Below are 16797 nucleotides of genomic sequence, written 5' to 3'. Positions count from 1 at the left end.
TGTGAGGCCACTGTAAATAACACTGCACTAGCCCAAGTCTAGCTCTCCCATAACAAACATTTTGTCAGCAGCATCCTATGGGATATTTACAACAGAAGGAAAATATTCTGAAGTATGGAACACTACATTATTAAGCATAATACTGACATCACAGCTTAACAAGAAATTAGAGTTACTCACCTTTTAGGTGAGTGATGGAACAACATCATGAATAAGAAGGCCAATAAAATTGAAGAGAGACAGCATTTAGCTCTTACTGGACCATCACTTCAGTTTGTCGTTTTAAGCAAAGGATATTTTACTTTATCCTACACTGGACATTATCTAAGCAGTTGGAGATGTTGGCCTGATTCTCAATCATTTTCCATCCATATAAAAAATTGTATGCTGTCAGCAAAAATCTGGAAGTGGATCTAATTTTGATCAGGCATCACTGATAGGGAGCGCAAATACAGAGTCAAACAAAAGGTGGTGCTACCAACACAGTAATCAACAAGATGGGGCATCAATGATCCCATGAAACCTTTTTGAGCTATTTTATCTATAGTGAGACTGCTTTGGCTTTGTTTGAGTCAGCCACAGTGCACATCAGGACTGTGGCCTCAATCTCTAATTGCCTAAAAATCACGTTTTCTATATGGATTTGGTCCTGATGCTAAAGTCAAGGGTCAACAGTTTCTCAGTCTCTCTCTGAGTGTGTTGAGAGGTTCCAAACTTATATCTTCTAGGGAAGTTATAAGCTTAATTTTCCATTGACTGGCACTAGCACTCAATGCTGATCCAGGCAGTATATTATAGTTGTTGACATCTGTGTACATTCTGGGGGCGTAGCCCTAAGCAGGCAATAATCCTTGAGGAAAAGACACAATGCACAAACACCTGAGGCTGCCTGTCATTAGTGCTGTGCTTTTGATAAAGACTGTTAGAGCCAATTTAAGACTCAGTGGCAGCTCCTAAAACTTATAACGTTGATACAGTTCCAACGGGTAACTAATGACCTTGATTTTAGTGCAGGAAGATGTAGAAAGGTGTACCTTTATCATTGCTGGGGACTAAAAATTTACCACCCTCAATTAAGGGTTTTTTATTTTTAAGTGCAGCTATCCTGTGGGAATGTTTCTTCATAAAATGTTTTAGGAAACATACATTCTTACCCTCCACACATTCTTGTTTATGCACTAACTGGCATAAATCCAGTTATTTTGTCAAACCAGTTGTTTCCATGCAAATTCTAATGAGGGTCTACCTTGAATGAAGTCCAATACCGATTTGTTGGCAGCGGCTGATTTACAGGCTCTGAGGCGCTGGAAGACCCTGTCTTCCTACTGGCGTAATGAAGTGGGGCGAGGATCTGTAAGAAGCCAGGTCCATTTAGTGGACTCTTCCTTGCTGTTATGAGAGGAAGCCATATACATGCTCTACTGGAAGGCCTGCTTCACTGCTGGTCAAGATGATAGTTTCAGATAAGGGAAAGGACTGGTAAGAATAACACATTTAGCCAATGGGAAGCATATTCTTCTTGATCTGTGCTAAAAGTAGCCTCCAAAATTAAACCCTATGGAACCTCTAACCCACAATTTGTAGTATCTGAGGCGAGTATATATATGTTTCATTCAAATAAAAATGGTGACCTCACAATCACAGTCAACATTAATGATTGAAGATGGAATGCGAAACTCCTCAGCCTCCCTCTGTCATAAGGGAAGTTACATTGATGGAATAGTCACTGTAGCTGTAACCGTTTACAGATAACCTGCATCCTGATAGATCACGCTAAAAACCCACTCGAAATAATGATTAGTGCACTATGAAAATAGTTCCATTCCTCATCATGCAAAGACCTAGAATGTTTGTGTATAATCTTAAAATAAAATATCCTGCTCTAACAAAATTACATCCATGAAACAAACTCTGCTTTCTAGTCCTGACACAGAAGAGCAATTGAAATTAGCTCTATTAAGCTGCAGATCTGCTATTTCCAACCCATGGCATTTTGGCCACAATTCAAGAACATGATATTGCGACACTGACCCGTGCCCAAACCATGATGGCTATTCTACTTCCTTCTCTATGCACATAATGTATTAGGTAAGAGACACCACAAAAGAAAGGAGGAACTTTTTTTTGCACGATAATGGCTCAAGGGCATGGAAGACCTTTACATGAGCACCAGATTAAATGACACAAGGTCAGATTCATTTTATTTTCCTTTTTTATTCTAAATGTAGGCGTGAGGAGATTATGTGATTCCACCAGACTCACAGTATGTTGATCCTATGCTGGGACACATCCTGGTTTCTTAGTTCCAAAGTCAGCAGCTCTGGCGGTAAGGTCATATCTACTTCCAGAGTTTGCACATATTCATAAAAATTACCTAACATGTAAATTGTCAGGTCAAATAAGGTCACTTAAATGAAACCTCACAGGATATAATACTGAATTAAAATATTTTAAATAGTTAACAAAAGAAATAAATAAAAATGAAAGTAAAAAAAATATATATATATACGTATATATAAAAAGAAAATATTATGTGCACTATTTAATTATAAATCGTTTTAATAACCTATTCTGAATTTAGGCAAGAATTTAACAATACACTTTATTGACTACATAAAAAAACTCTTCCCTCTTCGAGTAATGTCCATAAACTCAGAGACCCGTTCTGTAAGGTCTCCTTTAAGCACTACTGTGCAAAATGTTCACACTTTGAATTCAAACAAGCTTTGAAACATTCTTCAAAATGAATTCTCAGACTTCCATGCACCCTAACAAGTATCATCTAAATCTGTACTTGCAAGTCAATATCAAACAAAAGTCTGAACATCAGAAAGAAACTCACTTGACTAGGTCCTGCTACTTCATCTTTGTCAACTTCGCAGCTTACAACAAAATTGATCATGATATCCTTCTCCAAATACCACAAGAAGCTAAGGCCTTTTATATCACTGTCCTGATGTGGTTAAAAGCGTATCTTGAAAGCATATTCCATTGTGTAAAAAGGCAGACCCTCTGTAAAACCCCACTCCAGCGCCTTTCAAAGTAATTTCAGTCCATGCATTGAATCATTAACAATCTGTTTGATGAACATGAAATCTCTTTTTATTTTTGTGCTGAGGCTGCACCTGAAGATTAGGTATGAAACTAGCCCAGGCATGCTGAAATGACATGACATGACATGTATTTGTAAACCATACATTCATCCCAGGGTTTCTTGACAGTATAACATAAGTCTATAGCTACTAAACTCAATGGCGCTCATTTTGTCAGCCTCAGATAGGCTGAGGGCTCCTTTCACAATTTAAATCTTTGACTTGTAGTATCAATTACAGATCTCAGCAGAATATGCATTAGTCCACTCAGCCACCAAACCAGCCTTTTCTCTCTAAGAGAGGGCATTGAACATGATGTTTGGTGGCAGGTTCTAGATTGCACTTGGTCAGCTGAGACTGCGACTTCCGCTCCCCCACCCACAACATGTATAGCAGTCTCAATAGACTTCTAGTATCCTACTAGGTGAGTGGATATGTCAAAAAGGTGGTCCCTATGGAATATGTCTGGGCAAGAAAGCCATCTCCTATTCCTATGTGGCGCATCTGCCCTGAAGGCCATGAAGGACCCTTTTTTTCCACAAGGAGATTTCAGAGTTCCTCGAACACTACCTTGAAACGAATCTGGTGACCACAGCCACGAGAGCCAATGAGAGGGAGGCACTCAAGGTGGTGTTGTTTGGAGATTGTATGGCAAAAACTTATGAAATTACAAAGCAGCAGGCTGGAGGGATCTGAGATAGTCTAGATAAATTCACAAAATAGGACTATAGGCAACACCTCCATAAAGAGGGCCACAAGCTAGGGAAATTATTAGCATGGTTGTTGCGCTGTGAGCTATCATGATGCTGGAGGGCGAAGGGGGGGAGCGAATAGTGACCTGGGCAGTGATAAACATTACACTACAGCGATATCAGGCACACGTATCACAATCCAAAGAAGGTTGCTCCTATGACAATAGAGGAATTTCTGCACACACTACAGCTCCCAAGGCTCTCAAGGGCATATCTAGTGGAACAAGAAGAAGACCTGACAAGAGAGGAATTGGTCAAGATAATGACTGATATGAACCGGGGTAAAACACTGGGATCAGACGGCTTTCTATCTGAATGCCACTATTCATACCAAGGGATGCAGGTGGCAGGGCCAGATTTAGGGTGGTGGAAGCAGTGCGGCAGCAACGGTGCTGACCTGGATTTGAGGGTGCTGACCTGAGGGGGTGCTGGGTTTAGCAATGACTTATGAAACTTGCAATTTAAAGGCACCACCTGAAAGGTTCCTTGTGTGTCCAGCCTTCAGGAACAACTAAAATGTCGAGATACCTCTAGTGATTAATGTTCCTGCTAGGGAGAGAGATGGGAGATTTGTCTGTCGGCAGCTTTGACTCTCCATAATGTAGTGTAGACGGTTAATATGCCTGTTGCAAAGAATAGAACTATATTTTATGTGGATAGCTGAGTGGATTAGTAAAGCCAGCCTTTGCAAGCGCTTTAAAACAAATGAATGTATGTGAAAGGGGGCTCTGGAGAGATGAGGGGCACATTTGCCAAGTGGTAGTGAGTGAATCCAGGGAGATTGTCATGGGGTGGGGGGTGCCAAAAGACTGTAGCACAGTGTGCCACCAGGGCTAAAGCCAGCCCTGACTGGCGGACAAACTTCTGGAGGTGTTTGAGAAGACTGAAGTCAGGGGGGAAACTTCCACAATCCATGCAGGAAGGGACCACAGTAATGATACCAAAGATTCTGTCCAGGTGGTATCATACCACTTGCTGCCTATGATCAACACAGACATGAAAGTGTTAGCTACGTACCTGGCCAACAGATTGAAAGGTGTGATTAGCTCCTTGATACATGAAGAACAATGTGGGTTCCTCTCTTTAAAAAGTATTCTTATGAACATCCTACACCATTATACACTTGGGCCAAGGCTCTACGACAGATATATCACTGATAGCCTTGGACATAGAAAAAGCACGGGATATGATGAGTTGGGCCTACATGTGGGCAGATAAGGATGGGATTTGGTCCTAAGTTCCTTGATGGCCTACGCTGTTATATACCAGGCAGATAACCTGGGTCTGTACAGAACAGATATATCTAAAAAAGCTGAGACATTAAGAGGGGCACTAGACAGGACTGCCCTCTTCGCTTCTCTTGTTTGCATTAGCCCCGGAGCCTTTGGCGGAATGGTTACACATTGCACTAACAGAGTGGGGGGGTCCAAACGGGTGACACGATACAGTTTCATTATACGGTGATGATGCACTCTTGTATCTGCAGCGTCCAGAAACGGTAGCACCTTGGTTGTAACATGAGCTTTGGAGGTTTGAAAAGATCTCGGGCTTGAAGGTAAACTCTGACAAGTTGTTGGTATTCCCGTTGGCTGGTTCGCTTTTGCAGGCGCGAGAGACACTACTGAATATTGGGCTGAGATGGGAAACTGAAAAATTCTGTTATTTGGGCATACAAATCATGAACACTGGAAAAACAATAGGACTATAAACAGGGGAAGAGTGCTCTCATGCCTGCGGAGTTCAGTGACCTTTTGGAGCAACCCTACCCTGTCAGTTGTTGGCTGAATAGCGATCACAAAAATAGTGGTCTTGCCTCAATGCCGGTACATATTTCAAAATCTTCAATGCGAGATACCTAGGAGTACTTTTAAACAAACAGATAACCTCCTGGTTGCTCTCGTCCAGACTGGCAAGAGAAGTAGGGTGGAACTTCACGTCCTCAAAAGCCATTGGGGGGGGGGGGCAGGAGAACTGGGACTTTCGAACCTGGAGCTTTATTACCTGGCAGCACAGCTGCAGCATGCTGCCAGCTGGTGCAAAGAAGGTGATAACGGGGTGAAGTATATGCTGGCGGGTACTCCAGCGGCGGACCATTTACAGCAAAGCTTAATGGCAGGCCCTTGTTTGGATGGGCCGGACTCCACGTGTGGTACAAATAGTAGTGCGAGCATGGGAGAGAGCGATTAAGGTGTTGTTACGCAGACCTCCTCTCTCACAGCAACTGCTGATATGGTGGTAAGACCCTTTAGAGACACGGATAGGCTCACGACATGGCATTGTGGAGGGAGGGATGATGTGTAAGCTAGGAGATTTGTACCCTGGTGATCCGTGCACCAGTTTCCAGGAGGCTCAAGAAGATTTTGGAATGGGCCTGGGGCAGTTTTTACAGTTCTCTAAATGAACAAAGACAGCTGGGGAAACCTGGATATATTTCCCAAACACACCGACCACGTCCTAAACCATGGAGGTACTCTAGAACAGAAGATCTCCCAGACACTTGGAGTCTCGGCTACACACCATCCTCAAACAGGACAAAAAAAGGCTTGGGCTCCCTGTACAACGCTGCTGAGAGAAGGACATAGCATACAGATAAAGACTAGGAAAAGACATGCACACTGTTTCAGGGAGTGTCCAGCAAAGCTCGTATTAAGCTATCATATTTATTTTCATTGCACCGGGCATACCTCTCCTCAATGAGACTGCAAAGAATATATCCAAACACATAAGATAAATGCCCTAAATGTGGAGCAAGGGTGAGAAACTTTACACACGATATGGCATTTCCCCACATTTGGTACCATACTGGAGGGCATTTGTGCACATTCTCTGATTGGCCACCCATGTAGCGCTCGATCTTAGCCTGCAACACTGTCTCCTTAGCCTCTTTGCATGCCCCAAAAAGGATCAACTGGAATATTGGATGACACTGCTGGGGTTTGCCCTAGCAAAAACGAGAGTAGCCATAAAATGGTTATCCTCGCTGGCCCCCACCATGAGATAGTGGAAGAGGGATGTGGAGGAGTGGGCACTGGCAGAGGCATGGCACATGCGGGAAGTCAGGACAGATGAAAAGGGTCCAGGAAGAATGCAAGGTGTGGGCTGAGATGCTGCAGGATCTACTACACGAAGATGGGGGTTAGGGAGGTGCACTGTTCTCACATCCGAATACGAACCCAGAACCTGCACATCCGAATACGAACCCAGAACCTGCACATCCGAATACGAACCCAGAACCTGCAGTGGAGAACTCAGACTGATAATGAGAGGAGACAGTGGGATATGGACGGGGATAGAAACTCTCGGGTGGTGGGGTAACTTTGCCTCTGTCATTCTCCTGTGTGGGAAGTTGTACTCGCTATATCACTAAACCCAAAGTGTATTGTTGGAAGTTAGGGCCAGATGTATCAAAGGGTTTTACCCATTCTGTGTCAATGGGGAAATGCTTTGGTACATATGGCCCCTAGTCTCTACTGAATGTGCCTACCACAGATTATCACTTGTTGTAATTTGAAATTACAAATAAAGATTTAAAAAACGTGCAGAAAGTGAAGACACAATAACAGGAGAGTGTGAGCGTGGTGAACGAGAGATGGTGACTGTATGGTCAGCGGGACACTCAGCAGAGTAACCATTAAAAATATTTGCCTACCTCACTGAAGTATCAGATAGCGCAGGTAGGCTTCCCGAGGAGTCTTAATTCCTTTCTACCATTATCTCTCCGGCCCTGTTGATTGAGCGTTTTCTTCTTTCTATGTTATAGTTGAAAATTATGAGACATATACTAAGCGTAGTATGACCTACACATCGGCATGGAAGGTGGGCATGTTGGGTGTGAATAGTGGATGGTTGCTTGGCAGCACGCTGGATAGCAATGCTCGCTCAGTTGGATTGTAACAAAAAATACAATTCACAAGTGTATTTTTTGAAACTTTGATATGTACTGGTCGGATATCATGTAATATCTGGTGTGCTCTATAGGCTTTTTGTAAACATTTTAAACGACAAAAGTGTTTTATAGTAAGTTTGATGGTATGTTTTGGTATAAATAAAGTATGAGTGGTATGCATGGTAGTATTCTGAAGGGGTAGGGGCTGCATATCTTGGGAACGTGTGTGGGGGTATACAAGTTTGATGGTACATATATAACAATATATATTGGCGTTGTGCTAACATTAATTTATAACTATGTTTTTGTATTATATTGGACTGGATGATTTTAATATTCAATAAATGTTTCTAATCTATTGTGCAGGGCTCATAAAATTAATTTCTGGACTTATTTTTTAATTATATTATTTGGGGTGACTATTTTGTACTAATGTTGCATATCTCGAGTAGCGCCACACTTACTCGAATGATTAAAATCAATAAAATACGTTTAAAAAATAAAAATAAAATAAAATAATAATAATAATAATGATAATAATAGAGAATGGTAGGCCAATTCTAAACTATTACCATCCCGTAAAGTTTCTTTTATAACCCTGTCAGGGCAGTCTAGAATAAACTTATGATTTGGCTTAGGTCCTTGGCAGTTTTAACTATAAACATTCATGAAACTGCTGGATCTCTAATTATCCTAATCCTCTAACTCTGTTGCCTTCAAGCATAATCTCAAAAGAGGGTGTAGATAAATTGTCTTTATTATGTAGAACTTGGAACACAAACTTTTCAATAGCCTCCCCTCCCTCTTCACCACCAATCTCATGTGGGAAATGTCTACAGACTCAGGTGTTATGCCCCATTTGTTCCACATATTCAGCAGGTGGAATATGAGGAAGCCAACATCTTTATTTTTAGGTTCCTTCCTACTCCACCCAGTAGTGCAAGGCCTGAGGAGATGGGACCTCAACAGACAGCTGATGCCTTTAGGGGCAGGCACAGTACCATCTACAGGCATACATGGACATGGAGTGCCTGGACAGCAGCAGTGGGATAATAGGAGTAAAATCAGGTTCCAAATGTCTAGTTCAGTTCTATGCACCTCAGAAAACAGTTGATTCCTTCGGGGATAGACGCACAATAAAAGTGGAATAGTTATTAGCACAAATTTTGCAGTATGACATATGAGTTCTCCGTGGCCAGAAAGGGTAACTTATCCACAAAAGTGATACTAGCCTTTCAAAACATGGTATCTTGCTAACTAAAAATAGAGTTGCACTTGATTTGCCTTACAAATTTTGAGAGCAACATTTACTAATACTATTAATAATTGGAGTAAAAGTCATGTGGCGATTTGGCCAGCGCAAACTGTTGGCATCTTCCTGCTATTACCATTAATCCATCCATTTATAATGCAAAAGTCATGGACAGATGTTTTCCACAAAATGCTCCCAACAATTTTCTCTCAAGGTTTTCCCAAAAAAAAAAAAAGTTCTAAAGTGGCTGCCAAATAACTAAAGGTTGGCTCAAACACGTTTGCAATAAAAATATCTTTGATCACTAAAACGTGTGATAATACAATACTAGTAATTATCCATCTTTAACCAAGATGTTTCATTCACAATATTCCAACTATCTCCTTAAACAAGTAGAACATCAAACACCGAGCTGAGACAATTCTTTCGTTCAAAGCTAAATCTTTAAGAGGAGGGAATAAATGAGCAGAGTTCATGCAGCCTGCCACGAGGTAGGGGAATGCAGATTCTTGGGCAGGGGTGAGTAGGAAGGTGCATGGTACTTGCTCTACCCGAAGGTCTGTAGACCGTGTCCAAACAGAGACACGATTCCTTCCTTTTATATGAACACATAAAAATGCAACACTGACAGCGGGGGGGCTTGTCTTAACGTAGAAGAATAACAGAAGTACAAGAAAATTCCTCCTACGCATTTTAGTCTTCCACAATCTCAGTCTCTCGCGTACTCTGTGCGTTGTGTTGATATAAGAACTACCAAGATCTACTTGGACTTTACCATGTCACTGACTACAACCGTCAGAAATATTATTCGGTTACAACAGTAAGTGATTTGAACATCTGGTTTAACTACCCATACTTTTCAGCAACCAGCTACATTTATGTATGTTTCATTAGCCTGCCTTGACCAGTGGGGGTAATGGGGCACTTTATGTACCATTCCACCATTTGACTCTCCGATACAGAAAAAAATAGGATGAAGCACTTGATAAAACAACAAGCCATGAACAACTGCATTATAAACATCTTACAATGCTTTTGGCATATAGGGTGTCTACCTCTTCAGGTACAGCAGAATTCACAAAGGATTTAAATCTGTGGTTATCCATCTTGAACCTCATTTGCACCTATGAAATCCATCATCCTTTGCAGTAATAACTATGAAGAATGCCCACCACACGGCAAGCCACGGACCAACACAAAACGTCTCTCTAACATATAAAGGAAAATACACTACAAGTCAGAAGATAAAATAGGATACGAAACATATTTGAGATGATCTTGTTACTTGGTCTAGCCTGACATTTGGATCGAGCCCTGCATGTCGTCCCAACCTGCAAGGACAGGTGTTCCACCGAGCCCATATTGCGACTGGGGACAGGGGCTGAGGTGCTGAGCCGCATCGTCTCCAGGGTAAACGTAGTTTCCATGATTTCTTCGGCGCGGAGTGTAAATAGCACCTGTTCGACGGCTCACTCTTAGGTTTGGGGGTTCTAAACTCCACAGCAACACACTTACCATTGGTCAGCTGATGTTTGACGGTGTGCAGCTCCTCCGATCCACACGCCAGAGCCTCCTCCATCTTCCGCTCTTCACTGCAGGCTCTGCTCTGACCAACGTCTCATTGCCTAGGGGAACTTCGAGGCAAGACGATGTCTGCAAGTACCTCGGGGGCTACGATGTTCAGTGCTTAGGACTCTCCCCTCCACGCCGCCTGCGAACATTCACAACCCTACTATGCACCACAACCACCATCTCAGGGACTGTCTAGTTGACCCAGCGGTGCTGTCAGAAGCCAGCCTCCCATTGGCCGTCCGCCTCCAGCAGCCTCCGTCTCATTGGTAGGCTGCATTCAGCAGTCAAGCTTCAATTGGATGGGAGCATTCGGCTGTAAACAAACAATACAACCTGGGAGGGCGTGAACATAGAAGAAACACAACCGTAGTGCGCTCACTGTGCGTGGCACGGGAGTGGAAGACATACTATTTGGCAGCAGGAGAGTAAGCGGGCATGCAGAAAACTACCAGAAGTGTGCAGGTAAGCTAGGTAAATTCTGTATTCATAGACGTACCAATGACAAGCTCAATACACCCGAAGTAGAACGACACAATCGAGAGGCAAATCTAACTTTCAAACACAAACAGATAGAGGCAGGTAACAACTACATGGCAATGGATTTAGGAACTCAAAAAGTCATCATAATTGGACTCTGGAAAATATATTTGCACCCCATGCATTTATCCAAACATCTTACGTCCCCCTCCCGATCATTACTGTTTAAGTGGATTCCACCTCCTGACAGGATAAGAAATCAGGAAGGCAGAGTAATCCAGTAGTTATCACGTCATCCAGTAGTTGTCACGTCCACCCTAACGTGTTTCTATAATAGCACTGAATGCCCTAACCCGTCCGGTTTTTCCTGTCTCATGACTGAGACAAGGAAGTAGGATGGCCCCCTGTCGGACTTGACCCGTAGGTGTTTGGATCTGTTCATGTTGGGCACAGAGAGTTAATGATGCACTGCAAGGGAGCACCAGAGACCTTCCTGGACGGGACCAACATTTCCAGAAGTGAAGTCAGCTAATTCCGCCTAAACTGATGTTGACGCAGATATGCTAATTAGAAATTATTAGTGAATGTTTATGTGTTTTGATTAATGAAAAGTTTGTAGAGAAAATAATGTACACGTTTGAAAATGTGCCCACGGAGAATGACAGCCACTTTTATAAAAGTTGTACTAAAGGAACTAAAAATCTGTGACATAATGAAAATACATACAAATAATGTAGTAATATGTAATACTGAGATGTATAACCTATGTTTTGCATCAATTTGTACAATTAAATTAGCTGAAGTTGTGGCCTAGTCGCGCACTGCAGAGAAGCCGGTGCATAACCTGACCCTGAACCACACAATGTTAAAGTTGCTTAGCTAGAATTTTCTGCAATGTGCCGACGGACAGGAGATGATGAAGTCAATTTGATACAATTATGTGTAGAATAGGCTAAATGTACTTCCCCAGGACTTGAACAATGAGAGAACTGACTGAAGAGGAACATGCAACATTTTCGATACCTGAAGAGCCGGATGTTGAAGACATCGTACAGTGGACCAATCCGTGATCTGAGAAAGAAGAAATATTAGAACTTATAGATTTGTAAAATAAACATTAATGGTTATGGTCATAACTGCTGATTAGTGAACCAATGAGAAATTAGCGGGATGGACTGAAAAACTCTAATAAAAAGTCATGACAAGGGGTTAAAACTTCAGATTTTAGGCAGATGCCAGATGGGAGGGGTGAATGCTGATGACGTCAAGAAACGTGGTTCCAGATTCTGTCGTTAGGCTCATACTCTTGAGAGCCAAATGCGTTGCTGATCTATTGATGACCTGAAGACGAAGACTGACTTTGCTTCTGATTCACTCCGTGGATAGGTAGCTATGACAATGTGAATGATTAACTTTGTGTCTATTCTTCTAGGTACCAACTGCGCTGTTTTATAGTTTTTCTCTTAGCTATATGTTTTCCAAATTCATATTTTCCTAAATTGTTTTTCATGAAGTCCCACATGCTGATGCTAATCTGGGTTAAGTAGGTTATCTATGGGTGACGTTGACAGTGACAAATGATTGAAGGACAGATTGCTGAACTCTGCTATTAATGTCGGTATATCCATTTTTGTTGGCTTATGCTGAAGTTTTTGAACGTATGTTTACTCAAGTTCTAATTAGATTGTGTTATTGGTAGTCACTATTAAAATAATTCTGAGCTGCTTAAATGAAATTTAAGTTAACCAGATGCATTAGAATTATAATCAATAGGGAAATAAAAATTGTTAAACGCTTTATCGAGTTGTGGTTATTTATGAAATGATGGCTAGAAGTTCTTATTGACCAATGTTCCTCTTAGTGGTTACTGATTGATTATATTGATTATTGATGCCACTGATCACTGCAATTAAAAGGTTCATTGTCCGATATGCTTCCCCTTATAAGTTTACTTACTGAGGACCAGGCGCACTATCACTGAGTAAATGAAGGTAACAGGAGCATTTCACCTGATCATAGACCTGAGGAAAGTCAACAAGTGGATAAAGAAAATGTATTTTCAAGATGGAGACCTTACAAAAGATTTATCCTTTCAACTCTCTTTGTGAGCCTATACGGTGACGGTGGATTTGATGGGTGCCTATTTTCACATATCAATAGTAAGAGCTTATCAAAAATACCTGAGGTCTTCTATTTTCGAGAATCATTATCTATGTCAGGTTTTGCACTTTGTGGTCACATTTGTCCTAATAATTTTCACGATAGTCTCATGGCTATGTCTGCAAAGTCTGCAGATTTTTCCATATTTAGACAACTGGCTCTTTACTTTGTCAGCCAAAAAGCAGATTTTAAGGGGTCTGACATTGATGGTGGACTGTCCTACAAGACATGGTTTCATTCTGAATTATCCAACGTGTCATCTCATACCTTCACAGGACCAATTTTTCATACTTTCCCATTTCAAAGCAGATGTGGGAATGATGTATCTTCCAGAGGAAAGGGAGGAGAGATTGAGAAGGACGCTGACTTCACTACCATCTCAAAGTCAAGCATCAGTAATGTTATGGATGGGAGTTTAGGGTCACAAGGCCTCACCCAGAATGCCACCAGACTCATTCTGGACCTCCCTCGCTGAGAACACATCTTCCAACACCTGAGGACCCTCCACTAGCTACCGGTTGAGAAGTGAATCATATTCAAACTATTCACCCACACGTACAAGGCCATACACAATGCGGGACCAGCGTACCTGAACTACAGCGTCACCTTCCACACCCCCGTCAGATCCCTACGCTCCGTCCAGATGGACCCGGCCACCATCCCTCGCATCTGCAAAACCACCACCGGAGGACAGTCCTTCACCTACATTGCAGCAAAGAGCTTGAACAATCTTCCCCTGCACCTCAGACAAAGCCTGTTGCTCACCATCTTCAGGACGTGATTCTTCGGATGGGTCCCCCCCCCAGCGCCTTGAGACTCTCACAGGTGAGTAGCCGTGCTTTACAAAAACTGATTGATTGATTGTGTGTTCACCTGTTGAAATTCTAGAAACCTTCATATTTGGAGTTGAAGAAATGGGTTCCAATAACAAATCAGATTTCACAGTGTAGAAGCTTAATTATTCAGCACCCATTCAGGATACAAACGACCGTTAGCCAGCTCTTCTAGATAAACATAATATCAATTTATTAGGGATTGAATAGAAAGACATGTACATGGAGGATGCTCTGTACTAGTGTACACTCGAGCAGCCTAATACAAGGAAGTAATACATGATCTTTTATAGTATTAAACCACAAACATAATTCAACGTCTTATTGGTTCTTTGGCTTTGACGTATGATTGACGCATGACTACTTCTCCATTATGGCTGAGGTCGTTTTTCCTATCATACCATATATAGTAACAAAAAGCATAGAAAAGGATTTTACACAAGGTGGCCTACGTGCCTAATATCACATGGTCCATCTTGTGACAGAACTTGAGAACATCACGTACTCAGACTGGTACTTTCCAGAAGGGAGATTGCTTCAGCTAGCATATAATGACGAGGATCTTTCATGATGTCTGTTCAGAGGGCAAGCCTTGCAACATAATGCGTTCCTAGCAGTAGCGAATTACATTTGTAGGCCTCTTTACTTAATGATAGGCCTGTGCAGAGATTGTCATTGTGTATCACAGGGGCCACTAGGCATAGCATACCTAAGAACTGTAAAATGCGATTCCACAACAGTAACTCTAGTGGAGGTTGAAAAAGGATTCTTTAACCAAGAGATTTACTCTGATATCAGACCCTCCACTCATTGTGACAGTCTCTTAAGTTGGAAGCAACATTGGTGGACCATGTAATTCAAGGAAAATGCTCTATGATGGAACAATAATGTTCTTTCAACTGGAGAGAAATTAACGCAATTCGGAAGACATTGATCCATTTTCAGTATATTTTTCAACAATCATATCCTATTTAGAACACGCAAACAAATAGCAGTGTCATATGTGAACAGGCGGGGAGGTTCAAGATCTTTATCTTTGAATGCCTTTACTGTGGGGATAGGGATCTTTTCAGAGCAGAATCACCTCTCTCTCTCTGTCCCACCTACATAACAGGGAAGCAGAATTCTCCCAACTCTGGGTGCTTGGGGAGTGGATGCTCTAGCCGTCGCTTTGTCTCCACTTCATCACTATCCCTTTCCTCCCTTCACTATAATTCCTTGGATGCTTCTGCAAATTCAGAAAGTGTATGTGATAGTAGTGATGCCGTTCTGGCCCAGGAGACCATAGTTCCCTCTTTTTCTTTCTATGTTTCTATCTGTTCCCTGGAGGATTCTGCTTACTACTGCTCAGTTTCTATCACAAGGGTACATTCCTCTTTGAAATCGTGTTCTTTGGGCATGGAGGTTGAAATTCCTGGACCCTAAAGGAAAATAATTCCATGCAGACTAAGGGCCAGAAGTATCAGGCTCACAGTTTGCATTTCTTAAATAGCAATTTTTCAGAAATCGCTATTTAAGAAATGCAAAATGGGGTGTATGAAAATTGCAAGTCAGTAATAGCGATTTCTTAAAAATCGCAATCGCAATTTGCGAGTTTCAAATACTGAATTGCAAAAAATAGGGAATCAGTATTTGCAAACTGCGAATCCGACAATCCCTGGAACAGCCTGGTGACATCACAACCGGGAAGTGAGTCAGTGCATGCTGTTTCCAGAAGCCCCAGCCACAAGAGCAGGCAGAGAGACCCAGCCAGGCACCAGGGAGGCAGTCTTGAGAGTCAATAAAACACCTATAAAGGAGTGAAAGGAAAAAACTCACCTTGTCCAACCTCCCAATATATCTACCACTATCACTAAGGGACAAGAAAACCAGTCCGTCATCCCCCCTGCGGGCGGGCAACCACCAGTATGAAAAACTGCCCTCACCCACTCATTGTGGCATGCTTCATCTTTGGGCTTCTGCTAACACACTCCTATGTAGCCCCACGTTGGAGTGGAGCAATAAGGATGGGGTGGACTGACTGGTTTTCTTGTCCCTTAGTGATAGTCTTGAGAGTCAGCCAGGACCAAACAGGATAACGGCTACTGATGGGAATGTGAAGGAGAAAGGAGAGAGGAAGCGCAAACTCAAATTCTGTGAGCAGGAATTGGAGATGCTCTCTGAGGAGGTTGTCAGGAACCACGACAAATTATTTGGAAAACACTCACTACAGGTACCTGAAAGTGGGAAGAGAAAACTGTGGTCAGACATCCAGACCAAAATATGCGCAGTGGGTGTGGTGCAACACTCCATCGAGGAGATACGCAAGCGCTGGTACGATTTGCGTTCATGTGCCAAAGAGAGGGTAGCAAGCAGGCTGAAGGAGGCAAGGAGCACCGGAGGAGGACCACCCACCCAGACACCGTCTACACCAATGGAAGATATGGTGGAGTCCACACTGCTTCCTGAAGCTGTCAATGGTGTCACTGACATTGACACCTCAGGCACACCCAGCACCAGCAAAGGTAAGGGCAGTAATGATGTGTTTCCCCAAATGTGCATTTACAAATGGCCCTTAGAAAATAGCTATGGCACTATGCGGTGTGATAAGTAGTCCCTGCCACATCTTACATACCACACAATAATGCATTATGGGAGTGGTAGTCCACACCCCTAAAGTGCAACTACCACATAAATAGCGAGATAGTGTAAAACCAAACAGATACACAACACAAAAGACTCTCAGAGATACTATGCCAGGGTAAATGTTATCCTATTACGCAGCTTTGTGAGT

General features: G+C 42.3%; 2 protein-coding genes across 5 annotated transcripts in view; one reads left to right on the top strand and one right to left on the bottom strand.

Annotated features, from left to right (window-relative positions):
- RPS6KA5 (ribosomal protein S6 kinase A5) overlaps window positions 1–10776 on the bottom strand; it is a 451666-nt gene extending 440890 nt beyond the window's left edge. For 2 of the 3 annotated variants that reach the window (XM_069208183.1, XM_069208185.1), the window contains exon 1: window positions 10498–10776. In XM_069208183.1, coding sequence (XP_069064284.1) covers window positions 10498–10561 — 64 coding nt within the window. In that variant the 5' untranslated portion in view covers window positions 10562–10776. The remainder of the gene's footprint in view (window positions 1–10497) is intronic. The other variant, XM_069208184.1, reaches the window with a different exon arrangement.
- A 144-nt stretch (window positions 10777–10920) lies between these two features.
- The window catches only part of DGLUCY (D-glutamate cyclase), a 396105-nt gene continuing 390228 nt past the window's right edge, over window positions 10921–16797 (top strand). Inside the window, exon 1 of one of the 2 annotated variants that reach the window (XM_069208180.1) lies at window positions 10921–11016. The gene's annotated coding sequence lies outside the window, so the exon portion shown is untranslated. The remainder of the gene's footprint in view (window positions 11017–16797) is intronic. The other variant, XM_069208181.1, reaches the window with a different exon arrangement.

The sequence above is a fragment of the Pleurodeles waltl genome, chromosome 9, assembly GCF_031143425.1.
Source record: "Pleurodeles waltl isolate 20211129_DDA chromosome 9, aPleWal1.hap1.20221129, whole genome shotgun sequence".
Classification (NCBI taxonomy): Eukaryota; Metazoa; Chordata; class Amphibia; order Caudata; family Salamandridae; genus Pleurodeles; species Pleurodeles waltl.
The sequence above is the reverse complement of the archived record's forward strand: the minus strand, read 5'-3'. Positions and strand labels throughout refer to the sequence as shown.